The following is a 27,760-nucleotide window of genomic DNA, read 5'->3' as shown; positions in this document are numbered from 1 at the left end:
CCAACTTCATAAAAAGTTAAGCATTAAACTTCATCAAAGAATCGCGCAGTGAATGTGATAGTTAAGACACCGACTTTTGACTTAGAAATTTAATGTGAAATTATTCGTGCGAAATTTGAATGAAAAATTTATCGTGCGTGGGGCAGTAAAGTCATTATTGCGGTGAGCAGCTCTCTTAAATTGGATATTGAGCTAGATTTTAAATTTTGGTTTCAGAGCCAATTTGCCGCCATTTTTTGGAATTAATCGTGGTAAACATTGGCTAAGCTGAATTTTAAAATTAACTTACTTTTGAAATTTAGGAAGAAAATTTTCAGTAGCAATTGCTTAGGATTCTAATTATTTCTTAAATTTTCTTGCAACAGCCTTTTTATCCACCCAATTACAACCCCTTACTTAATCATACATAAAATAACCATTAATAAAGCTTCGACTCCGTATCTCCTTCCCCCTTAATTTTAAATTTTGGTTTCAGAACCAATTTGCCGCCATTTTTTGGAATTCATCGTGGTAAACATTGGCTAAGCTGAATTTTAAAATTAATTTACTTTTGAAATTTAGGAAGAAAATTTTCAGCAGCAATTGCTTAGGATTCTAATTATTTCTTAAATTTTTTTGCAATAGCCCTTTTATCCACCTAATTACAACCCCTTACTTAATTATACATAAAATAACCATTAATAAAGCTTCGACTCAGTATCTCCTTCCTCCTAAAAAAGTGACTTTAAGAATTTTCCCCCTAAAGTTTTCAAAAACTTCTAAAGTTTTCAATAATATCGACTTATTACTATACCTAATTAAGGAAATTTACTTGTAGCAACTATCCTTGACTCCATCTAATTACTAACCTTGGACTAATAATAAGTTTAAGATTCATTAATGAAACTTGGGGCCAAAAATTCTTTTTCCGCTTTTTTCCCAAATTTTGAAAGTTTTTTCAAGGTGTACTTTCCCTGAAACAAAATCTTGCCTCCGTGCAAGATAGAAAATAAAAGAATTAACCTATATGATGAATCTTGAAACAAGTCATAGGCAGCACAATAGCGCTGCCTATGATTTTAGAGGGATGTGGGCACAATGTGTTATTTATTTTTTATTATTTTTTTTGGTTTGGTTTAGACCAAGACACGTCGTATAGAAGTTGCTGTAGAAACTTCGAAAGGGACTCATTCAATTGGAAATTTAAAGTTCTAGTGCCCTTTTTAATGGTCGAAAGTGATTGAAGGGCAACTAGCCCCCAACCCAAACACGCATCATTTTCAAATATATCCAATAAAAATTTTGAAATAGCCATTTTGTTCAGCGCAATTGGAAGGTCCAGTAATTATGTCTTTGAAGATGACAACCCCCATAGCCCTCATGTCAAGAGTTGCAAGTCATACCCAGGGGGCATTTAAGGTTTTTATGAAAAGGGTGGTCGTAAAAACTTCGGTAGGGGCTCATTGGAATGGAAATCAGAAGTTCTAGTGCCCTTTTTAGGAGTCAAAGCGATTAGAGGGTAACTAGTCTTCCCTCTTAAGGCCTTTTTTCCGCAAATGCATCCGATAGAAATTTTGAGACAGTGATTTGTTCAAAAATAGTTCAAAGATCACAGAAAAAGGCCTTTGAGGTTAACATAACCCCCAAAAGTCTGGGGACAAAAGCTGTAGGTTATGCCCCCGGGGTATATAAAGTTTTTATGGAAGGGGTGGTTCTGTAAACTTTAGAGGAGGCTCATTTGATTGGAAATTAAAAGTTCAAGTTCCCTTTAAGAGTCAAAAGTGACGGAGGGCAACCAACCCTCCTCCCTGACACCCTATTTTACACAAACACATCCGATCAAAATTGTGAGATAGCCATTTTTGTTTACAATGATCCAAAGAGTATATGACAACGCTTTCAGGGTGGACACAGTCCTCAGAGCCCCGGGACAGGGGTTGTACATTATGCCCCGAGGCATATAAGGTTTTTATCGAAGGGGTAGTCGTATAAGCTTCGGATTGGATGGGGTTCATTTGATTGGAAGTTGGAAGTTCTGATACCCTTTTTAAGAGTAAAAAAATAATGGAGGGCAATCAGTCCCCCCCTATAAGTCTATCATTCCCCAAAACGCATCCGATCAAAATTTAAGAGAGCTATTGTGTTCAGCATTGTTGAAAGATCCAGTAATTGTGTCTTTGGGTCAACCTCCTTACTCCTTACAGTCCTCAGGGCAATGACTATAAGTTAGGCAATTCGTTCATTATTTACATATAGTATTAGCTATTGAGAAAGGTATACATGTTTGAACTTTACCTTCCAAAAAGACGAAGGGTATTTAGGTGAGCCTTTCAGAGAATGTTGAGGGGAGTGTTGAACTAAATCAAAATACGTTATGTGTTTAGAAATCGTGAAAAGGGCTTAACTCAGGAATGACTGGGCATATTAATTTGGAACTTTCAGGAAATGATAAAGGAGATAATCAAAAAGGGAATATTTGCTTACTACCACTACTACTACAACTACCACTGCTACTACTACTACCACACTACTCCATTTACAACATTGAGGGGAAATTTGATCTAAATCCAAAGACGCTTTGTGCAAGTACATTGTCAAAAGAGCGTATCTCAAGAATTGATTAGGGTATTAAGTTGGAACTTTTTGAGAATGCTTAAAGGGGAAGATCATCTGACCAAAAGGCAATATGTGCATGCTATTACTAATACTACTATCATTGCTACATTTACTACTACTACTACTACTACTTAAACTACTACATCTATTGCAACTACTTGTAAAGGTAAAACTGAAAAAAATGACCCTTGGAATTTCAGTTTAATATACACAAACTGATATTTATTCCTTAAAGTTTCAATTTTTTTATTAAAGACGGATAAAGTAAAAACATATAAAATGTATTTTGTTTTCAGTAAAGCGCAAATTATGTTCTGGTTTTGAGAAGGCATGTGAGTTGTCAGCCCTACTCATGTAGATTTTTACTCGCTTTGAGTTTGACTCGGTTATTTATTGGAATTTCTGTTCGTTTTAGGTTTTATTTATTTATTGATGGTGATTTGTGGTAGTATTACGCTTCGAAGATTATTTGACTGGATTTTTGCTTATTTTTGATTTAGTAGAGCTCTTTACTTTTCTTTGAAAAACTTGTTTTGTGGTATGAGCTTTTCAAAATTAACCACAATGAGAGTCATGCTTAATATTTGGAATTAACGTATAGTACGTTGAATGATAAGAAAATTTCCGCGTTCTGATGCTAGTTCGTCCTTTTTTCTTTCTTTTTTTGTGGCGAGAAAGGAACTTGTTAGTAGTAAGGCCATAGGCACTTGAAAACCTAAATGCAAACTTACGCCTGAAGGCATAGATATGTGTTTAGGTTTTCAACGAATTGGGGTTACCAGGGTCATTAGCAAAGAGGTATCATTTCTATAGAAGCTATAGTAATTTGAAAAATCATATGGAATTTGCTTGAAGGTATATACTTTGCGTACGTGCCCATAGCAAACAGGTTGAGCATAATCTGTTCTGGTTCAATTTTTTTCTGGAAAAATTAACTGAATTTCTATTTCATTATAAACAAGTTTTTTTTTTTGGGTTAGGTACGTGTTGGAAAAACCTGTGTATATTTTTTAGAAGCTATATTAAAATTTCATATTTTATTCTCAATCAGTTTTGAACTTATTAAGAGACTTGAATTCAAAGAGAATAGTTTTTATTTGAAAGGATATTAGTAGAGGAAAAAAATGAGGGGTGCATTTACATTATTGGAGATTAATGATGGAGCTAACAACAGTGATGTAATTACTTCTTTAGTTTACGGGATGTGCGAATTTTTTTGCGAAGAGGTATTAACGTAAAAGTATTGCGATGGTTAAGAATGCCTCACGGGGTAATTAAAGAATGGGGTGCTTACATCAGATACTTAATAGATTTGACGATTACAAGAGACATTGCTAGAGTCAAATTTATTTGGTGTTGGTGATATTATGACCCTCCAAGTCCCCTGAGGAAAGGGCTGCACAGTGTATCGGTATCGGACGTATTATTTTTGGGCGTAATGCTATCGCAGGTATCTATACAGATTTTTAGTAGCTCGTATAAAAGATATTAATCATATCTACGTTCTTCCTATAAATTCAACCATCAGCAACTTCTATTTTAAATTTTAATGGCTTAAATTCCAATCTGATTAAACTCTTAAAAAAAAGCCAGTCCTGGATATAGCCTAAGCTATCTATATTTTAAATACGATGCATAAAAAATAACACAATTTGGTCTGTTTGATATTTATTCAGAATATTAATGAGGGTGCCGTTCCCCCCTCCCCAAAACCAAAGCTCACTTAGGATAAAATAAAAATAAAATTGTTTGTCTTTTTAAATTATGAACGTCACTATTTTAAAACTTATAGTCTTAAATTTCAATCTGCTTAACCTATTAAAAAAGAACGCCAGTCCTATATGGAGTCTAGGCTATCTATATTTTAAATAAGTTGCATACAAAAATAACACAATTTTGACTATTAGGTCCATTTGATATTAATTTTCAATACGATGAATAAAAAAACACAATTTTGACTATTAGCTCCGATTGATATTTATTCATAATATTAATGGGGGGGCCAGTCCCAATCCCCAAAACCAACGCTGACTTAGTATAAAATTTTATTTTTTATTTTTAAATTATAAAAATAAATATTTTAAAAATTATATGATTAAAATTTAACTCTGATAAAAGTCTTAAAAAAACGAAAGTCCTAGATATAGCCTAAGCTCTCAATATTTTAAATACGATGAATAAAAAACACAATTTTGACTATTAGGTCCGTTTGATATTTATTCAGATTATTAATGGGGGCGCTTTTCCCCCTCCCCAGAACCAAAGCTCACACAGGATAAAAGAAAAAAAATGTTATGTCTTTTTCAATTATGAACGTCACGATTTTAAAACTTATAGGCTTAAATTTCAATCTGCTTAAACTCATAAAAAGAACGCCAGTCGTATATTGATCCTAGTCTATTTATATTTTAAATACTATGCATAAAAAATAACACAATTTTGACTATTAGGTCAATTTGATATTAATTTTAAATACGATGCATAAAAAATAACACAATTTATACTATTAGGTCAGTAAGATATTTATTCAGAATATTAATGGGGGCGCCATTCCTCCTACCCCAAAACCAAAGCTCGCGATGAATAAAAGAAAAAATTGCATATCTTTTTCAATTATGAACGTCACGATTTTAAAACTTATAGGCTTAAATTTCAATCTGCTTAAACTCGTAAAAAGAACGACAGTCCTAGATGGAGCCTAAGCTATTTATATTTTAAATACGATGTATAAAAATAACACGGTTTTGACTATTAGTTCTGTTTGTTTTTTATTCAGAATATTAAAGGGGGGACCGTTCCCCCTCCCCCAAAACCAAAGCTCACACAGGATAAAAGAAAAAAATTGTATGTCTTTTCAATTATGAACGTCATGATTTTAAAACTTATTGGCTTAAATTTCAATCTGCTTAAACTCGTAAAAAGAACACCAGTCTTAGATGGAGCCTAAGCTATCTATATTTTAAATACGATGCATAAAAAAGTAACACAATTTTGACTATTAGACCCGTTTGATATTAATTTTAAATACGATGCATAAAAAATAACACAATTTTGACTATTAGGTCCTTTTGATATCTTTTCAGAATATTAATATTCCTCACCCCCCTCCGCAATACTAAAACCCATCCCAACACATTAAATATATTGTGCATATTTAAAGGAGACGCATTGCTCGTTAATCAATTTTTAGTCTTAAATATGATATATTTCTGCAAGCTAGTTAAGAACTGTTTTAGCTAAAATACCTTATACCTGAACAGCTGTCAAAAAGCGTTTGAATTATGTGTTAGATATGTGGTCCGATTTCAATCAGAAACTCAATATGATAAGATAGTTAAAAGTAGTTATACGAAAATTTGAACTTCGCTTTCAATCAGAAACTCAATATGATAAGATAGTTAAAAGTAGTTATACGAAAATTTGAACTTAGCGTGAAAGTAGAGGTGTTGAGGAGGAGGGAACCCCCCTCATATACGTAATAATTTTGGTTCATTTTAAGTTTTTAGTGTTTCTCCTTACTTTCAGTTGAATTTTTTTTTGAATATTTCTAATACACTAAAACATAGAGCGCTACAAACATCAGAATAAAATTTATAGGGAAAATTTATCTTTAAATTTGGGTTTTTTATTTCACTAATAAATTTTTCTTATTTTTTTTTTAAGTAGGAAGTGGATTAATGAAAATACTCTCCCCCTGAAAAACGACAGAGATGGAACGATACCACATCGATGCAAGCTACCAAAATACATGGTGAAAATATCCCTTTACACATTGACAATGATTCGAGTGAAACAAGAAAACAGTTAAGGGCACTTCTAAAAACACAGAAAAAGGACAAACATACCCTTCTGTATAATGGTAGAGATGTGAGACGCTTTAGTCTATTAAATCACGCAATGAATGACCCTGTGATATCGTTATACCCCGTGATATAGAAGATGATCTAAGAGACGATAAAAATTGGTTATTTAAGAGACAACATAAGATGTTATTTAATAGAATGGATATGCCAGTGATCTATTAAATGACATTGAGACTAAGAAGGAGATCCCTTAATATCACCAAGGAAATTAAAGACATTGTGTTATAGATTTCAGAAATAAAGTTTCATATATTTATTATTATTATTTTCTTAGGCTTAAGGTCGAGGTTTGAGAATTTTAAGAGACTATTTTCCTTATTTTAATATATTTATTCAGATGACTACTGACTCAATACGGGATACAACCTGATAACCAAATTCAATATTTGTTATCTACCAGAAACTTCATGGAAAATGAACAGCTCAACATTAACTATTTTACCGATTGATCATTTTCAGACTGAAAAGATCAAAAGATATAAAAACTTTTTCTATCTTCTACGGAAAAATTTAGAATAGAACTTTAAATTTATTTATGTGTTGATGAACTTAAAAACTGATGTGGAAGATTTTTATTTTTCTCTGGAGAAACTAGAATTGAAATGTAAGTTCTTTAATAAAATTCGGAATTGAGTTAACTTTTCATGATCAAAGAATAACTTTTTCTATCTTCTACGAAAAATTTTGATCACTACTTTAAATTTTTCAATCTCTTTGAGAAAATCTGAACTGAAATGAAAAATTTTTAGTTTCTCTTGGAAAAAATTGAATTGATCTGTAAGTTATTTATTTTTTCATTGAGAAAATTCAGAAGAGAACTTGAACTTTTCTTCACCACGTTGAGAAAATTAGAAATTAAATGAAGCTTTTTATCTTACTGTAAAAAATTCAAATTAATAGTATAACTTTTCGTATCTTATAAACTAAAATTTATAAAATTAATATAAATTTTTTTATGTATTTCTTAAAAATTAAATAATTAAATTGTAGATACTTATATTCATATTGAAATATTCATGATCAATGTGTAACTTTTTATATCTTCTACAAAAAATTGGATGAAAGCTTTAAATTTATGTCTTTGGGGAAAAATCTGAATTGAAGTGGAACCTTTTTATATTATTTGGAAAAATATAATTGATCAATAACTAATTTCTTTTTATTGAGAAAACTCAGAAGAGAAGTTAAACTTTTCTTCACTTCCTTGAGAAAATTTCAAATTGAAGTACAACTATGTCTTTCGGGAAAATATTCACACTTGAGTTTTTTATCTTCATTGAAAATATTCAAAATCAAAGTATAACTTTTTCTTGCAAAATATAAAATACTTGTTACAAAACCAAAAGATTTCTAACAATATTAAAAATAGTTCTTACAGAATATAAAAGTTCAAACAAAATCCAAAGCAGTTCTTACAAAACAGAAATAATTCTTAAAAAATACAAAAGTTTTAAGAAATCCAAAATAGTTCTTACAAAACAAAAATTATTCGTAATAAATACAAAAATACTTTACACAAATCCACAATAGCTCTAACAGAATATAAAATACTTGGTGCAAAATACCAAATACTTGCTTCAAGACACTAAATTTCTAACAACATCCCAAATAGTTATTATAGCATACAAAAATTCAAACTTATTACAAAAATAATTCTTACACAGCATAAACAATTCTTACAAAATACAAAAAGCTGTAATAAAGTAGAAAATAGTTCTTAAACAAAAAAAAATATTCTTAAAAATATAAAAAATCCTTTAAACACATCAAAAATAGTTTTAAAAGAATTAAAAATATATTATGAAAAATATGAAATACTTGTCACAAAGCACGAAAATTCTAACAACACCGAAAGTATTTTACAGAATACGAGAAGTTCAAACAAATCCCAAAAATAGTTCTTAAAAAACAAAAATCATTATTACGAAATACAAAAATATTTTAGACAAATCCAAAATAGTACTAACAGAATAAAAAATAGTTGTTGCAAAACTTGAAATACTTGTTACAAAACAAAAATAGTTCTTAAAACATCAAAAATAGTTCTTACAGAATATAAAAGTTCAAACAAAATCAAAATTGTTCTTACGAAACATAAATAATTCTTAAAAAATATAAAAGTTCTAAGAAATCCAAAATAGTTCTTACAAAACAAAAATTATTCGTAGTAAATACAAAAATACTTTACACAAATCCACATTAGTTCTAACAGAATAAAAAATACTTTGTTAAAAATAAAAAATTATTTCTTCAATACACTAAATTTCTAACAACAAATCCAAATTAGTTCTAACAGAATAAAAAAAATACTTGGAGCAAAATACCAAATACTTGCTTCAAGACACTAAATTTCTAACAACACCCCAAATAGTTATTATAGCATACAAAAAATTCAAACATATTCCAAAAATAATTCTACAAAGCAGAAACAATTTTGCAAAATACAAAAAGTTGTAAGAAAATCAAAAATAGTTCTTAAACAACAAAAACTATTCTTAAAAATAGAAAAATCCTTTACACAAATCCAAAATAGTTCTAACAGAGTTAAGAATATCTTCTGCAAAATATGAAATACATGTCACAAAGCACGGAAATTCTAACAACACCGAAAGTAGTTCTTACAGGATACAAAAAGTTCAAACAAAATCTGAAAATAGTTCTTAAAAAACAAAAATTATTCTTATGAAATACAAAAATATTTTAGACAAATCCAAAATAGTACTAACAGAATAAAAAATAGTTGTTGCAAAATTCGAAATACTTGTTACAAAACAAAAAGATTTGTATGCCTTTCCTTGGCACCTTTCCAAACGAGCGGGACTCCCACTGGTTTCTACACATTGCAAGAAAGTGAGCAGTACGAAAACTCCACGTTTTCAACCAGACTGGTTTCTTAGGGACCAATCGGGAGAGATATGTAAAGTCGACATAGCTTTATTTCTTTTTTTAAGGTTCATTTAGACCAGGTTACGTGCGCGCACGTAACTTCGTCTAAAGGAACCTAAAAAAAATTAAATAAATATATGGAGACTTTAAATATCTCTCCCGATTGGGCCCTAAAAAAACAGTCTGGTTTAAAACGTGGAGTTTTCGTAATGCTAACTTTCTTGCAATGTGTAGAAACCAGTGGGGAGTCCCCGCTCGTTTGGAAAGGTGCCAAGGAAAGGCATACAAATCTTTTTGTTTTGTAACAAGTATTTCGAATTTTGCAACAACTATTTTTTATTCTGTTAGTACTATTTTGGATTTGTCTAAAATATTTTTGTATTTCATAAGAATAATTTTTGTTTTTTAAGAACTATTTTCGGATTTTGTTTGAACTTTTTGTATCCTGTAAGAACTACTTTCGGTGTTGTTAGAATTTCCATGCTTTGTGACATGTATTTCATATTTTGCAGAAGATATTCTTAACTCTGTTAGAACTATTTTGGATTTGTGTAAAGGATTTTTTATCTATTTAAGAATAGTTTTTGTTGTTTAATAACTATGTTTGATTTTATTACAACTTTTTGTATATTGCAAGAATTGTTTCTGATTTGTAAGAATTATTTTTTGAATATGTTTGATTTTTTTGTATGCTATAATAACTATTTGGGGTTTTGTTAGAAATTTTGTGTCTAGAAGAAAGTATTTGGTATTTTGATGCAAGTATTTTTTTTATTATGTTAGAACTAATGTGGATTTGTTTTTAGAAATTTAGTTTATTGAATAAATTATTTTTTATTTTTAACCAAGTATTTTTTTTATTCTGTTAGAACTATTGTGGATTTGTGTAAAGTATTTTTGTATTTACTACGAATAATTTTTGTTTTGTAAGAACTATTTTGGATTTCTTAGAACTTTTTATATTTTTTAAGAATTATTTATTTTTAGTAATAACAATTTTTATTTTTTTTTAACTTTTTATATTATGCAAGAAATATTTTTTGATGTTTTAAGAAATATTTTTGTTTTGTAACAAGTATTTCAAGTTTTGCAACAACTATTTTTTATTCTGTTAGTACTATTTTGGATTTGTCTAAAATATTTTTGTATTTCGTAAGAATGATTTTTGTTTTTTAAGAACTATTTTTGGGGTTTGTTTGAACTTCTCGTATTCTGTAAGAAGTACTTTCGGTGTTGTTAGAATTTTCGTGCTTTGTGACAAGTATTTCATATTTTGAAGAAGCTATTTTTAATTCTGTTAAAACTATTTTTGATTTGTGTAAAGGATTTTTTCTATTTTTAAGAATAGTTTTGTTGTTTAATAAATATTTTCGATTTTCTTACAACTTTTTTATTTTGAAAGAATTGTTTCTGCTTTGTAAGAATTATTTTTGGAATAAGTTTGAATTTTTGTATGCTATAATAACTATTTGGGATGTTGTTAGAAATTTAGTGTCTTGAAGCAAGTATTTGGTATTTTGCACCAAGTATTTTATATTCTGTTAGAACTATTGTGGATTTGTGTAAAGTATTTTTGTATTTATTACGAATAATTTTTGTTTTGTAAGAACTATTTTGGATTTCTTAAAACTTTTGGTATTTTTTTAGAATTATTTCTGTTTTGTAAGAACTGCTTTGGATTTTGTTTGAACTTTTATATTCTGTAAGAACTATTTTTAATGTTGTTAGAAATCTTTTGGTTTTGTAACAAGTATTTTGTATTTTGCAAGAAAAAGTTATACTTTGATCGTGAATATTTTCAATGAATATAAAAAACTACATTGTTAATATTTTCCAGAAAGAAATTTTTGTACTTATATTTGAAATTTTATCAAGTAAGTTAATAAAAGTTTAACTTCTCTTCTGAGTTTTCACAATAAAAAAAGAAATTAGTTATTGATCAATTATATTTTTAAAAATAATATAAAAAGGTTCCACTTCAATTCAGATTTTTCACCAATGTCATAAATTTAAAGCTTTCATCCAAATTTTTTGTAGAAGATATAAAAAGTTACACATTGATCATGAATATTTCACTATGAAGATAAGGATCTCCACTTTAATTCTTTAATTTTCCCGAAAGACATAAACAAATTTAAAGTAATGTTCTAAATTTTAGTGTAGAAGATACGAAGAGTTATACTATGAATGTGAATATTTTCCAGGAAGATAAAAAGCTTCATTTAATTTCTAATTTTCTCAATGTGGTGAAGAAAAGTTCAAGTTCTCTTCTGAATTTTCTCAATGAAAAAATAAATAACTTACAGATCAATTCAATTTTTTCACAGAGAAACTAAAAATTTTTCATTTCAGTTCAGATTTTCTCAAAGAGATGGACAAATTTAAAGTATTGATCCAAATTTTTCGTAGAAGATAGAAAAAGTTATTCTGTGATCATGAAAAGTTAACTCAAGTACTAATTTTATTAAAGAGCTTACATTTCAATTCTAATTTCTCCAGATAAAAATAAAAATCTTCCACATCAGTTTTTAAGTTCATCAACACATAAAGAAATTTAAAGTTCTATTCTAAATTTTTACTTAGAAGATATAAAAACTTTTTATATCTTTTGATTTTTTCAGTCTGAAAATGATCATTAGGTAAAATAGTTAATGTTGAGCTGCTTATTTTCCATGAAGTTTCTGGTAGATAACAAATATTGAATTTGGTTATCAGGTTGTATCCCGTATTGAGTCAGTAGTCATCTGAATAAATATATTAAAATGAGGAAAATAGTCTCTTAAAATTCTCAAACCTCGACCCTTAAGCCTAAGAAAATAATAATAATAAATATATGAAACTTTATTTCTGAAATATATAACACAATATCTTTAATTTCATTGGTGATATTAAGGGATCTCCTTCTTATTCTCAATGTCATTTAATAGATCACTGGCATATCCATTCTATTGAATAACCTCTTATGTTGTCTCTTAAATAACCACTTTGTATCGTCTCTTAGATCATCTTCGATATCACGAGGTATAACTATATCACAGGGTAATTCATTGCGTGATTTAATATACTAAAGCGTCTCACATCTCGACCATTATACAGAAGGGTATGTTTGTCCTTTTTCTGTGTTTTTAGAAGTGCCCTTAACTGTTTTCTTGTTTCACTCGAATCGTTGTTAATGTGTAAAGTGATATTTTCACCATGTTTTTTGGTAGCTTGGATCGTTGTGTTATCGTTACATCTTGGTAGTTTTTAAGGGTGATATTTTTTTCACTAATACACTTAAAAAATAAAAAAAAAAAAAAAAAAAATTTATTAATGAAAAAAAAAACCCAAATTTAACTATAAATTTTACCACAAAATTTTAGTATGATGTTTGTAGCGCTCTATGTTTTAGTGTATTAGAAATATTCAAAAAAATTTCCACTGAAAGTAAGGAGAAACACTAAAAACTTAAAATGAACCAAAATTATTATGTATATGAGGGGGGTTCCCTCCTCCTCAACACCTCGCCTTTCACGCTAAGTTCAAATTTTCGTATAACTACTTTTAACTATCTTATCATATTGAGTTTCTGATTGAAAGCGAAGTTAAAATTTTCGTATAACTACTTTTAACTATCTTATCATATTGAGTTTCTGATTGAAAGCGGACCACATATCTAACACATAATTCAAACGCTTTTTGACAGCTGTTCAGGTATAGGGTATTTTGGCTAAGACTGTTCTTAACTAGGTTGCAGAAATATATCATATTTAAGAGTAAAAATTGATTAACGAGAAATGCGTCTCCTTTAAATATGCACACTATTTTTAATGTTTTGGGAGGGGTGTTATTAGTGTGGAGGGGTTTGAGTACTATTAATATTCTGAAAAGATAACACAAGGACCTAATAGTCAAAATTGTGTTATTTTTTTATGCATCGTATTTAAAATTAATATCAAACGGGTCTAATAGTCAAAATTGTGTTACTTTTTTTTATGCATCGTATTTAAAATATAGATAGCTTAGGCTCCATCTAGGACTGGTGTTCTTTTTTACCAGTTTAAGCAGATTGAAATTTAAGCCTATAAGTTTTAAAATCGTGACGTTCATAATTGAAAAAGATATGCAATTTTTTCTTTTATCCTGTGTGAGCTGTGGTTTTGGGGTAGGGGGAACTGTCCCCCCTTTAATATTATGAATAAAAAAAAAACAGAACTAATAGTCAAAACATTGTTAATTTTTATACATCGTATTTAAAATATAAATATATTAGGATCCATCTAGGACTGTCGTTCTTTTTTAAGAGTTTAAGCAGATTGAAATTTAATCCGATAAGTTTTAAAATCGTTACGTTCATAATTTAAAAATATATGCAATTTTTTATTTTATTCATCGCGAGCTTTGGTTTTGGGGTAGGAGGGACTGGCCCCTCCATTAATATTCTGAATAAATATCTTACTGACATAATAGTATAAATTGTGTTATTTTTTATGAATCGTATTTAAAATTAATATCAAATGGACCTAATAGTCAAAATTCTGTTATTTTTTATGAAACGTATTTAAAATATAGATAGCCTAGGCTCCATATACGACTGGCGTTATTTTTTATGATTTTAAGCAGATTGAAATTTAAGCCTATAATTTTTAAAATCGTGACGTTCATAATTGAAAAATACATAACATTTTTTTTCTTTTATCCTGTGTGAGCTTTGGTTCTGGGGAGGGGGAACAGCGCCCCCATTAATACTCTGAATAAATATCAAACGGACCTCATAGTCAAAATTGTGTTTTTTATGCATCGTATTTAAAATATTGATATCTTAGGCTCTATCTAGGACTGTCGTTTTTTTAAGACTTTAATCAGATTTAAATTTAATACGATAATTTTCAAAATAGTGATGTTTATAATTTAAAAATAAATAATAAATTTTTATACTACGTCAGCGTTGGTTTTGGGGATGGGGACTGGCCCCCCCATTAATATTCTGAATAAATATCAAACGGAGCTAATAGTCAAAATTGTGTTTTTTTATTCATCGTATTAAAAATTAATATCAAATGGACCTAATACTCAAAATTGTGTTATTTTTGTATGCATCGTATTTAAAATATAGATAACTTAGGCTCCATATAGGACTGGCGTTCTTTTTTAAGAGTATATGCATATTTAAATTTAATGCTATAATTTTTAAAATCGTTAAGTTAATAATTGAAAAAAAGACAAAAAAGTTTATTTTTATTTTATACTACGTTATCTTTTGTTTTTTGGAGGGGGGGGGGGAACGGCACCCTCATTATCATTCTGAATAAATAACAATCGCACAAAAGTGTGTTATTTTTTCTGCATCGTATTTAAAATATAGATAGCTTAGGCTCTATCCAGGACTGGCTTTTTTTTTAAGAGTTTAAGCATATTGTAATTTAATCCTGTAAAATTTAAAATAGAAGTTTCTGATTGTTGAATTTATAGGAAGAACGTAGATATGAGTAATATCTTTTATACGAGCTACTAAAAATCTGTATAGATACCTGCGATAGCAATACGCCCAAAAATAATACGTCCGATACCGATACACTGTGCAGCCCTTTCGTCAGGGGACTTGGAGGGTCATAATATCACCAACACCAAATATATTTGACTCTAGCAATGTCTCTTGTAATCGTCAAATCTATTAAGTATCTGATGTAAGCACCCCATTCTTTAATTACCCCGTGAGGCATTCTTAACCATCGCAATACTTTTACGCTAATACCTCTTCGCAAAAAAATTCGCAAATCTCGTAAACTAAAGAAGTAATTACATCACTGTTGTTAGCTCCATCATTAATCTCCAATAATGTAAATGCACCCCTCATTTTTTTTCCTCTACTAATATCCTTGAAAATAAAAACTATTCTCCTTTAATTCAAGTCTCTTACTAATTTCAAAACTTATTGAGAATAAAATATGAAAGTTGAATATAGCTTCTAAAAAAGATACACCGGTTTTTCCAATACGGACCTAACCCAAAAAAAAAACTTGTATGTCATGAAATAGAAATTCATTTAATTGTGCCAGAAAAAACTTGAAGCAGAACAGATTATAACCAACCTGTTTGCTACGGGCGCGTACGCAAAGTATATACCTTCAAGCAAATTCCATATGATATTTCAAATTACTATAGCTTCTATAGAAATGATACCTCTTTGCTAATGACCCTGGTAACCGTCCAATGCATTGAAAACCTAAACACATATCTATGCATTCAGGCGTAAGTTTGCATTTAGGTTTTCAAGTGCCTATGGCCTTACTACTCTTGTTAGAATTTAAAACATCAAAAAAAGAAACAATGTCAGTATATGTCAATTAAACTGACAATCCACGGTCGTTGTTTTTTCAGTAAAGCACAAATTGTATTCTGGTCTTTAGAAGTCATGGAAGTTATCAGCCCTACTCACGTTGATTTTGCCTACTCATGTCATGTTTTACGCTTGGAAGATTATTTGACTTTATTTCTGCTCATTTTTGGTTTAATAGACTATGGATTTTTATATATGTAAGCAGTATCTAAACTTCACTTAGATACTGCTAAACTTCATTTATATAGGTTCTAATATCAATTAGTTTCCTAATAAAAAGAAGTCTTAGTTTCCTAATAAAAAGAAGTACTCTAATAAATTATAATGTGTAACTGTGTTTGGCAAAAGGATTATTTCCACTTCTTTCAATAATAATAAAAAAAAATATTAATTTAGTAACAAACAATTTTAACACCTACCCTCTGCAGCGGAATTCAAAACAAGCCTTAAGAGTGTTCCGGCAAAGAGAGAGGTATTCATTTTCTTTAACTCCTTTTTACCTCCCTACCTTTTTAAAACCTGATTATGTCTTCTGTGTTCAGTGGCACAAATTCACGAAAATATGGGGAGAGGCGAATTATTTGTCGAAATATAGGGGGATGAATTTTGCTTTTTTTCACTTTTTTTCAGGGAATATATCTAAGAAAGAAGGCATCTTTTAATATAAGTACAAAAAGAGAGAAATTTCCAACATAATGGGGGGGGGGAGCAACCTTCTATTTGAAACCATTTTCTGTGTTCCTGTGCAAAATTTAAGACAATAAAAAGAATGTCAAGTTAAATTTCACCTGAAAAGGCAATTTTCAATGAAAATAAAAACAAGTGGTAACTTTTGAAATCTAGGGGGCGGCCCCCCCCCCAAATGACACCATTTGATGTATTCCTGTAGGAATTTAAGCCAGTAAGACAACAGATTTTCCTCTGAACAAAATTCAAGCCAGTTTAGGAAAAAAAAACTTTTGAGCAGCAATATTGTCTACACGTAAATCCTCTGTTTCTCTATGGAAACGTATGGCACCAAACCAGTTAATAAGGTGTAGACTTTCTTCGAAGGTGCAGTTGTCTTTGGTAATCAACGGTTGTTAATGTTTGAATAGGGGCAGATCTAGAGCAAAATCTTGGGGGTGGGTCGGGGGCAATGTGACAAGGGCGTCAATAAGCAAAATCCTGGGGGGAGGCACTGTAACGACGGCACCACTAATTGACCAATTTTTTTTTTTAATAGAGTGAAAAACAGGAAAAAAAGGAACGAGGATGCCAAAAAAAATCTTGCGGGAGCAAGGGTCCCCTTGCCCTCCCCTCTGGATCCAGTGTAGAAAATTTAACTAATTTTGGTGAAAGAACAGGACCCAAAAATGACCTCCAAGTACGGATGGGACTTAAGTCAGTTTTGCTTATTTAATTTCACGATTTAACGTGGAAATACTGACATGGCATTGCCTCAAAAGCTACATAATTCTGAAACAACCAAAAGAAAAATCTTCGAAGGTCACGGCTTTCAGGTAGACGAAAGGTGGAGCCATGGAATAAAAATATTCCTATTATGATTTCCTTGGCAGGGTCGTATCCAGTTTTTTTCGGGGGGGGGGGGTCTTACAAAAAAATAAAAAACCCATAAAAAATGAGTTTATATTCATTTTTGTTACATTTTTACGAGTCAGGCAAGTATTTCGGGGGGAGAGCAGCTCAAACGCCCTAACACCCTGACCTGGATACGGCCTTGGTACTGTTGGAGCTTCATTTTTCATCCTACATTTTTCTGAAAACTTGCATGCGGGAGTTTTAGAACTTAGCCGGGCAATTGGTTTTAAGTGGAATGTTATAAAAAAAACTAAATATTTGAGGACAAGGGCACCAAATAAAGAGGGACAGGGGCTACCCAAGGGTTTCCTGCTCCCTCTTTAAATTTTGAAAAATACCTTTTTCGGTATTTCATTTTAAAAAATGGGAAAAACAACAAAATTGCCTCCCCATCTCGATTTTGAGAAATACATTTTTCTTTGTCCCTTTATTTAAAGGAAAAAATCCTCATTTGCCCCCTAAATTTTTGTGAATTAGCGTCTCTGACTAGGATTTTTAATAACTAAATAAATTGTCTTGTTTTCAACAGGCGCGTACACATGAATTTATTTGGATTTGGGGGCAAAACTTTTCGGAGGTGAGCAATTAAACAAGAGAAAATCAGATGAAGCAAAAAGACGGATAGACCCTCATCCGTGTACCTGCCTGAGTTCTACCTGACTCTGTTACCAGTCACCCTTACATCTTTGAATTAATTCTAGTAGCATATTTGCACGCAGCCGAGAACTTTTGGGTCAGAAACTTATCTGGGGGGGGGGGGCTTTTCAACAAAAATAATATTCTTAAATCCAAAAATCCGAATTCACCTTCATTTTAAAGTTCGTTTTCTAAAGCTTTTACGAATAGACCTTCGAATTGGTCGTAGATCCGTGTTCATCTTCATACTCTTTTTAATGTTTCTTATTCTTAATCTGGCCGTATTAAACTAAAGAAACATGTATAGGCGTGAACCAACAAGAATACCTTTATGCCAGTAATTAGCCGAATTCGGTTGCAGAGTTCATTCAAATTGTATGCAAAAATTTGCAATATTGAATATTCAAAGCAATTATTACACTTCAACAATTTTCAGGCAGTAATATGAATTTGTAATTGTTCTGAAAAGTATTTAAGAAGCTAGTAGGCCACTGTGACTGTGAATATTTGAATTACTTTGAATAATGAAATTTTTGAATAATAAAATTTCTCACTTGGTATGAAAATGATTTGTCCTTTTTAAGGGACAGTCAGCATTTAAGCAGAAGTTCAACTTGACAGGGGTTCAATATATTGGAGGGGACAGAGTCCCTCCCCCGTTTGGGAGCACTTAAGAAAAGGCGAAGTGTCTTTCATGTACTATTTTTTTTTCTGGGGCCGCTCTTTCATGGTTGCCACCCCTAGGTGGCATTTCATGGTTGCCTTACTATTTCTAGCGATTTGTTAGTGTTTTTTTTTGAACAGGTGATTTTTTTTCTTAATCTAGTGGTCAATAAAACACCGTGGAAGCTAATTATTAATGAAAAGGGGCATTTTAGTGAAAACTTGATTCACTTACACCACTCATCTACTGACAGCCAATGAAAATTATAAACTATTCTCTCTGTTCTGCTGTTTTAAGACAGTGAAAATATGTTTTTAGACAGTGAAAAACTATATAAAAAAAAGTCGGAATATTTTGGCTTCACATCCGAAAGTCTTTATCAACGGGGAAAAAACTAGCTTAAACAAACATGAAAAAAGGAAGACGCACAAACGCTTCACAAAAAAATTAAAAATAAGGACAAAGGAAACATTTAAACGAAATCCAACTGCATATAATAGCCGATTAATAAACAAAATAACAGAGGCCGTATCCAGGATTTTTGTTCGGAAAGTTACAAGAAAAACTTTCAAAAAAAACTAAGTTTTTAACTCGTTTTAAGCTCGTAAACTTTTTCGAGTTGGACAATTGTTTTTTTAGGGGGTTCAAACCCCCTAGCCCCCCTTCTGGATAAGACCTTGCACGTAACCACACACAATGGCATAAGTCAGGATGTATTTCATATTCTATTGCAGTTTTGCAGGTATAGGCCTATTGACTTCTTCCAAAGTTTTTTTTTGTCTTACCTTAAAAATTTAACCCCTTCCCCCTTATGTGAGGCTAAATATGCAAAATTCCCTGATCTTAATTTAATTTCTAACAGCTCAACAGTTACAGTAGGGGTGAATAGCCAGAATTTTCATTGGGGAGGGGGAGAGGGGTCAATATTCGGATAGACATGGGATATATATTATTTTTTCTCCACATTATTGGAGGCAACTGCACCCCCCCCCCAAACGACGCCCCTGCCCAACACAATTATAAATTATTTTTGTTTTATCAAATATTATATTTGATACTATTGATATTTGATATATACTATGGTGATTTGCCCCATATTATGGTGCAGAAGATCAAATAGATGTTCTGCAAATACTGAATCGAAGTTTTATGTTTTTTTTCTTTTTTTTTTACTGTACTTTAAGGAAGAAGCTATTACCATTTTGTGCTGTTGGAATCTTTTTTCGAAATTTTGTTGGGTCCTTTCAATGTAAAATTCCCACAAGAACAAAGTATTCTATAGCCTCTTCTACTTTGTATAATTTTTGGAATTACATCTTTGCCTGAATTTACTTAAGATATTATAGTTGTTCTGGGTATGAACTGAACTTCAGCGTTTTTTTCTTTCATTTGTTTTCTTTTAAATTCTTTCGTTAGTTTAATTTATTGTCTTATCGAATTCGTTTCTACTATAACATTCTTTTTCTATAACACAAGGTTTACTTGGATAGGTCGTTATTGTCGTTATTGCCAATTGTCGTTAGGTTCAATGAAAATACTTTAAAAATAACATTTTTTCAAAATCCGCCGACTAATTATGCTAGCTCAGCTAGAGCAAAAAGTAAATGGTTTCTTAACTCGTTGGGAAAAACTGGGGTTTCAAATGGAAAAACTCTAAAAACCGGAAAAACTATTTAGTAATTACTTTCATCCGGTGGCAACCCAGGATTCCGCGTAGAATGGCTCGTAGAAACTCATTGGGCTTTTCGATTTGAAAATGAAAGTTCTAGTGTCCTTCTTAAGAGTTTAAAGTGATTTGATTAAAGTTAAAAGGAGCGTTACAGACAAAACTGCACAAGTTGACAGCACAGTCATTATCCATGATTACAATGGATCATTATCCATGATCCATTACACAAGCACATAAAAAACAGTTTTCTTCATTTTTATTACAAAACATGAGCATGGATTTTAAAATGATAAAAAAAAATGCAAATATAGAAAAGTCCAGAAGTTGCACAATTGTTTTAAAATATTAATAGACAACATAACTGAACTATCAACTGTACTTTTCTTGACAAAACAGATGACATGATATCATATCACTGTCAAAGCCTGTTGAAAGTTAAAAAGGAGGAGCAAAAAGGAGGAGCAAAAAGGAGGAGCAAAAAGGAGGAGCAAAAAGGAGGAGCATAAACACAATTGATTGAGAATGGAGCAACACAAGAAGGCAGGACCAAAGCAAGTGAAGAATCTTGTTACTCAAACTACTTTTCTTCTTTTTACTTGCTTAACATTTAATACATAGATACTTTCAGAAATCAAACTGTCATTCCATGACGATAAATAAAAGTTCAAATAGGGATTAAATCCTTTTAATGAACAGTATTTCACAAACAGGGACAAAATTTCACAAAAATATTAAATATTTCGGTCACATATGCAGTGACCGTCATCAGTAGTAAAACTAAACTAGAAAAATTAAAAAAAAAAAGTTTATATACGAAATAAAATAAAACTAAAATAAAAAAAAATAAATAAAAAAAAAATTTATTTAATGCTCTAATTCTTTTCAAAGCAAAAGCAGAAGCTAGCCTCGTTGACCTTCTTGGATCCGGTTCATTAGCGTTCAATGAAATAACACTTGGACAGAGGTTAACTACATTGGGTGGATTGAACTTTACTCTATCAGATTTTAATAAATTATCGTAGATGGAGTTCGACCCAAATTCGCCTGTGTCACGATTTGAGGCTATATTCTTGAATATATATTTTTTTTTTAATTTCAAGAGTTTCACGAAAATTTTGCTTTAAACCCCGGTCCCTAGAAATCAAAGAGACATTATCGAACAAAATAAAATGGTCCGGAAACTTGAAAATATGTTCTGAAAGGACTGAAGTAAAATCTTTAGACTTAGAATATTGCTTTAAAGCCGATGAAATTGAGTCTTTATGCTGTAATAATCTCATTTCCAAATTCTGGTTACTACGTCCCACATATGAGCTTCCGCGAGTACACAGGATCTGATAGACCACACTTTGTTGCCCAAATGAAGTTAGATCCTTCCCAGAATTTAGAAAACTACCCAAAGTATTATTACTCTTTAAAGTTAGGCCTACTTTTAGACCATTACTTTGTAAAATTATTTTAAGTTTTCCACTTAGCCCGAGTACATATGGTAAGGAACAAAAGAACGTCCTTCTCCCGAATTGTCTCCAAGACTTCCTTAGAAATCTCTAGAAACTTTTTCCTTCTTTTTGAAAGCCTGGTTAATTAACCACTCTGGATACATGTTAGGCTACTTATTAGTATTTTTCTTAGAAAATACAACTCCTCCTCAAAAAATTTTGAAGAGCAAATACTAAAGATCCGGTCAGTTAAAGAAATGATCAAACCATTTTTTACTTGGCGAGTGTGACCGGAACTATAAGACAAAAATCCATTGTTATTTGTCGGTTTTCTGTAAATTTTGAAATCCAGACTATTTTCATTTTTTAAAAGAAGAACATCAAGAAAAGGAATCTTCCCATTCTCTTCCAATTCAACAGTTAACTTTAAATCCCCCCCCCCCCCCCCAACAATTAAGGTGCTTCGGAAATCCTTTTAATTCGTCCTCCCCGTAATCTGGGCAAATTAAATAATAGAGAGGACGAATTAAAAGAATTTTCGAAACATCTTAATTGTTTGCGAGGGGGGGGGGGGATTGAAGTCTTCTGTTGAATTAGAAGAGAATGGGAAACTTCCTTTTCTTGATGTTCTTCTTTTAAAAAGTCTTCCTCGCTCTTTACGCTAAAGCTTTTCAGTACTTTTAAAAAGGCGTCTTATTGTTCTAATTAAACGGCCGTTGTGTTTCAGGAGTCATCTTTAAAGAATTGGGACAAAATTAAAACTTTAACGTAAAGAGCGAGGTGTTGAGGAGGGGGCATCCCCCTTTATATACGTAATAATTTCTGTTCGTTTTAAGTTTTAATGTTGCTCCTACCTTTCAGATGAAAAAACTTTTTTTTTTTTTTTTATTAGGAAAAGGAACAATAATCGGAACAGAACAGAACAAACAGGAAAATCAAACAAAAATAAAGTTCAATAGTAAAGATCACATAGGCTCTAATTCTGTATAATAAACTTATAGTTTGCATCACAGAATCAATCCAAATATTCTGGGGATACAGTAACAATCTCTTGTTATGATTGTTCGCGAATACAGATAAGAATAGGATAATGAAACCAAAGAAAAAGGAAAGGAACAACTTAAATAAAAAAACGATGCAGGGGTCGATACGACAACCCCTGGAAAAAAAAAACAAAAAACACACATCCTTGATCTTTCTTCTGGCAAAAAATACAAAATTCTACATTTTGCAGAAAGGAGTTTGAAACCTCTACAGTAGAGTTTTCTGATACGCTGAATCTGATGGTGTTGTTTTCACTAAGGTCACTTTACCCTTAGGGGTTGTTTCCCCCTTTCTTCGAAAATCCGGAAAATTTTCTCAGGCTTATAACCTTTGATGGGTAAGACTAAACTTAATGAAATTTATATATTTGAAATCAGCATAAAAAGCCGATTCTTTTTATATACCTTTTGGTATCAAATTCCCGTAAGAGTTTTGGTTACTATTGAGCCGGATTGCTCCTTACTTACAGTTCGCTACGACGAACTGTTTGAAATGTAGACTGACCTGATATGCTGTGCACTCTAAAAAAAAAATTCCCGCGTAAGTACCTTAGGGGGAGGTGGATAATTGCCCCCTTAGTTGCTAACAAATACCTTTTTGGTATTTACATTGAAAAACAAAAAAGACTCCCGTCCTCCTAGATTGTGAAAAAACTTTTTATTTGTATCTTAATTAAGAAAAATCGACTTACAAAATTAAATCTACTTCGCCCACCCACCCCCCCCCCAAATTTAGAAAAATAACTTTTTCATATCTTCATCAAAATTAAAAAATTATAACACCCCCCCTCCTACATGTTTTGTGAATTAGGACCATTGCTTCCTTCCGCATGTTTTCCTTTTAATGTCCCACTTTTATTATCTTTCACCACCTAATTTGGACTTACTGGTAGCCTAAATTTTTGTTTACTACTATATGAACGTCCTAAACTGGCTATTTGATAAATCACCGGTATTATTATTCAACTTAAAGATAACTTGTCTTCTGCTTATAATTAACAGAAAAGATATGTCTTACTTGCGTCTATAAGGTGACTCTGCAACGTCTTCACCAACAATAAGGCGAATGCCAGAAGACTGAACACACTTCGGTACATTGATCCGCCTGAAATTAAAAAGTATATAAATTGAGAGGTATGTGTACAGGCACGTACATTGGGCAGGGAAAGTTGATTGGTCCATGCGCCCCACAAGATATTGAAAATTTTCCAATTTTTTAAAATATCTGCATACAATTTACCAATATTCCTAGCTTTTAAAATATCTGCACACAATTTGCCAATATTCCTAGCTTTTAAAATATCTGCATACAATTTGCCAATATTTCTAGCTTTTAAAGCCCACAACAAATTCAATATATGTGCAAGTGCCTGACTGTGTTCCTAGGTAAATTTTAGTGAGAAAATATTCCCATTTTTTCCTTTTTATCCTCTTTAAGCTGTAGCCTAAAAAGAAAAAACGTAAGACAATGACAAAAACGAGGTAAATCGCAGCCGGTTAAAAAAAAAAATATATAAATATTTTGGTTGAGTGCTTAGTTCAGGAAGAAGAATAAACATATAGATAAAAGCAGACCGGAAAATATAAAAAGATAAATATCGAAAAACAAAACTAGAATAAAAGAGGACTTCTCAAGACACGTAGGCTGCAAATGATTTTTTTTTGGGGGGGGGGCAATCATAAAAAAACACAAATTATATTTGATAATTTGAATAAGTAGTGCCAATAACTTTAAGAAAATTTTGGCTTTTGGGCCAGGGCAGCCTCCCCAGCTTACGTCACTGGACATTCATTACACAACAACGGGTAGTTGTCTTTTTGCCGTTGTTTGGCGACCAATGTTGCTTAAGGAAGGGTTTTCTTCTGTTTTAATTTCTATTTCTTAGGTTTGTCTTTTTATATTGTCCTGTGGACTTTTATCTAGTTTTCATTCTTATTCCTGAAAAGACGATGGCTGGACGGAGATCTCGGCCAAAACATTCGAATTTCTTCTTTTTTTCTCATTGTTGTGATTTACCTCGTTTTTCTTCGTTGTCTAATATTGTTCGGGGGGAAATGCACCGAAGCTCCATTTAAACAAACAGAAAATCCCACTTTAAAAGATGCGCTGATTTGCCAAACGAGCCGAATTACACATTGCTTTCATGCGCCAAAATTGACTAAATTACTTAAGAAGAAAGAGATGAGAAGTGAATCGTAATGCTGTGGGATAGGAAAAGATGGAACAACTGAAAAATTTCTTATATAAATGTACAAGGCGACTCTTATAGTTTGTAATTGGGCTCATCCATGCACAACCTCCTTAAAAGAACACCTAAGTTTCTCCAACGGACCCCATCTTCCAACACTGTTCCTAAGATAGGATACTTTTATTCCAACACCAGAAAAGTTGATACAGAAAAAAAAAAAAAACCTCGAATGCTACTGGCTGACATTCTCTCGACTGGACCCCCACTCTTCTGGCGCCTCATCAACTTTAAGAGACGTGACGATATTGTTTCCTGGCACTAATGAAACCGTCACAATTTCAACACTTGTCGACAATCCATCAGTCACTTAGCAAAGGCTCAAAATCTGGCAACATCTACAATTACAGCTATTCCCAGCGCAGATATGAACAAGAACAGGAAGATTTTTCAAAGTCCGTCAACATCCCTGACACGAGCTGGATGTATCATATTTTCCTCTCTAATTTTCAATGCCTCTTAAACGGCTATTTGAAAAAAAGTGGGAGACAACTCACCGAAAGATGCGATATTTTTGACGCGTTGCGGTAAACAGGCCCTTTTTCCTAGAAGAAAACAGGGTACGGAAAGCAAACAAGTAGAGATTGAGCAATACATCCAAACCTGAAGGCAATGTAAACTACTTCCCAAATGGACATACCCAATGTGCCTACCCGGTTGAACCCGGGTTGCTCTTATCTTGTTCCGCCACGTGTGGTACACGCGCTACGCCACACCCCTAGAGACAAAACTCGGAACAACTTCCCCAGGCATAAACTACTTGAATGACACGATTTTGACATTAGGCAGCCCATCAATACTGAGCATTGTTTTCATGCCATGCACATCCAGCATGGAATTCAACACGGGTTGAGCAGAGTATCTTGCCGTGTCCAACACGGACAAATGTCTTCTCAGAACCCGTGCTCAACCTATTATCTCGCATGACAATTTTGAGGAACCCGTATACAACACGCCCGCAAGATGAAAACACTAAAGTTTCGCTGGGTTGATCACGGAGAACCTGAAAATGAATTTTGTCGAACTCGCTCATAACATGCTTCAAACCCGGGGCTCGAAAAAACAATTCTGGGTAATCGTATGGAAATTCTCAGATCAGTCTCCGAAATCCTGTCTCGGGCCCCAGGGGCTAATATGCAACGGTCGGAAACATTTTTCTCAATCCTTTGATGGCCTACGCGAGTTCCCCAGTCACAAGCGGCACATCCCTGTCTCTTTTTGAAAACTTCGGTACATTTTCCTATACAAAAACGATTCTTAATTGGTCTTTCTTATGGAAAAAAAAGACAAAATTCTTTATTATGAAGCAGGTAATATTCTTTTTATAAGGTGACTTTCCTAATTTTGGATAAGGATTCATACCCATAAAAAGGTTTATTAATGCACCCTGAATTATGATTGATTGATTTGAGGAATCTTTTTCGGATATCATTCGTGAATGGATTTTGAAGTTGGGTTAATTAGCGAATAAGCAAAAAATAAATAAAACATAATATAAAAAAAATTTGGTGCCTTAGAGTAAGTGGAATAAAAGGTAATAGAGCAAATAGAAAAAAATATTTAAAATAGTTCGTGGTAACGAACTGTAAGTAAGGATCGAACCGGCTCAATTGAAACTCTAAAAAACGGACTTTTGATACCAATAGATACATCAAAAGAATCATATTTTTATGCTAATTTTAAATATATAAGTTTAATCAAGCTTGAAGGAAAGATAACTGAAGCAAAAACTATTTTAGAATTAACTCATCTAAAGAAAACGACAACCAAATACACACACACAAAAAAAAAAAAAAAAAATATAAGTACAACTCATATTTTCAACACTTTCAGAATTGTAAAAACTGTAATTGTCTGACTAATCACTGTGTATAGTGACATACGTTTGTCGGTGATTAGTCAGACAATTACAGTTTCTAATGGAAGAGTTTAAAATGTGAGTTGCATTTATATTGATTTGTTTTTTTGTTGTTTTTTATTTGTTGAGTTTTATTTATTTGTTTTTTTTCGTTGTTCTGTTTTGTGTACGTTTGGTTGTTGTTTTCTGTAGATCAGTTAGTTTAAAATTGCTTCCTTTCCTTAAATTATTTGTTTTCGGTTGAAAAAGGCTCCCGGACATGGAGTCGAAATATTCGGATTTTTTTATTACTTAAAGTTCTGTTGTTCTTTTTTTTCCGCCAATTTTTAAAAATTAAACCCGTTTGTTGTACCTCAATTTTTGTAAGTACCTATAAATTCAAAAAAAAATATAAATTCAGGGAGGGGGCAAGGCCCCTCCTTCATACATGCCTTGACGGAAGCAATTTCTGGAAAACCTCGATTGACGAATATTTCTCTTTTGGATGTTTCAACTTCAAAATGATGAAGTTTCTACGGTAGTACCACATTGTTGTCAGTGTTGCCACGTTGAGCAGTGAAAATAAATCAGCAAAACTAACTAGTTAAATGGGTTAGCCCTTTCGCCCGTAAAAAGTTTAATATGCATCTTTTGATTCCCAAAGAAAACAAAACCTTCAAAAGGAAACTGCAATTCCTGAAACTGTTTGATGTCATGTTTTTTAGCTTATTCTTGAAGATTTTTCCCAAAAGTTTCTTTTTATTGCATCCGCTTGTACCGGAAACTGCCTGAACATATAGTTGTCTTTCATAAGAAATTGAGTTAAAGATTTCTCCGAATTTTTTGAAACATGTATGGCTATGCAAGTTTTCACTTAACTGACCCAAACAAATAGAATTTATTTTCATCTTTCTTGGTACTTGAAGCTATTCTCTCCCAAACCAGTCTTTGTTTATCTCATTTACATTAGGTTTCATTTAAG

General features: G+C 31.7%; 1 protein-coding gene across 3 annotated transcripts in view; it reads right to left on the bottom strand.

Moving 5' to 3' along the window:
• The window catches only part of LOC148939181 (terminal nucleotidyltransferase 4B-like), a 585,918-nt gene that overhangs the window by 312,897 nt on the left and 245,261 nt on the right, over window positions 1–27,760 (bottom strand). For 2 of the 3 annotated variants that reach the window (XM_089107013.1, XM_089107012.1), the window contains one exon: window positions 23,714–23,800. In XM_089107013.1, the coding sequence (XP_088963139.1) occupies window positions 23,714–23,792 (79 nt within the window). In that variant the 5' untranslated portion in view covers window positions 23,793–23,800. Of the gene's footprint in view, window positions 1–23,713; window positions 23,801–27,760 lie in introns of those variants that run through there. The other variant, XR_016143545.1, reaches the window with a different exon arrangement.

This window comes from Artemia sp. Qi Xiang Cuo, chromosome 21 (genome assembly GCF_049724085.1).
Source record: "Artemia sp. Qi Xiang Cuo chromosome 21, ASM4972408v1, whole genome shotgun sequence".
In the NCBI taxonomy this organism is placed as follows: domain Eukaryota; kingdom Metazoa; phylum Arthropoda; class Branchiopoda; order Anostraca; family Artemiidae; genus Artemia; species Artemia sp. Qi Xiang Cuo.
This window is presented reverse-complemented; position numbering and strand designations above follow the sequence as displayed.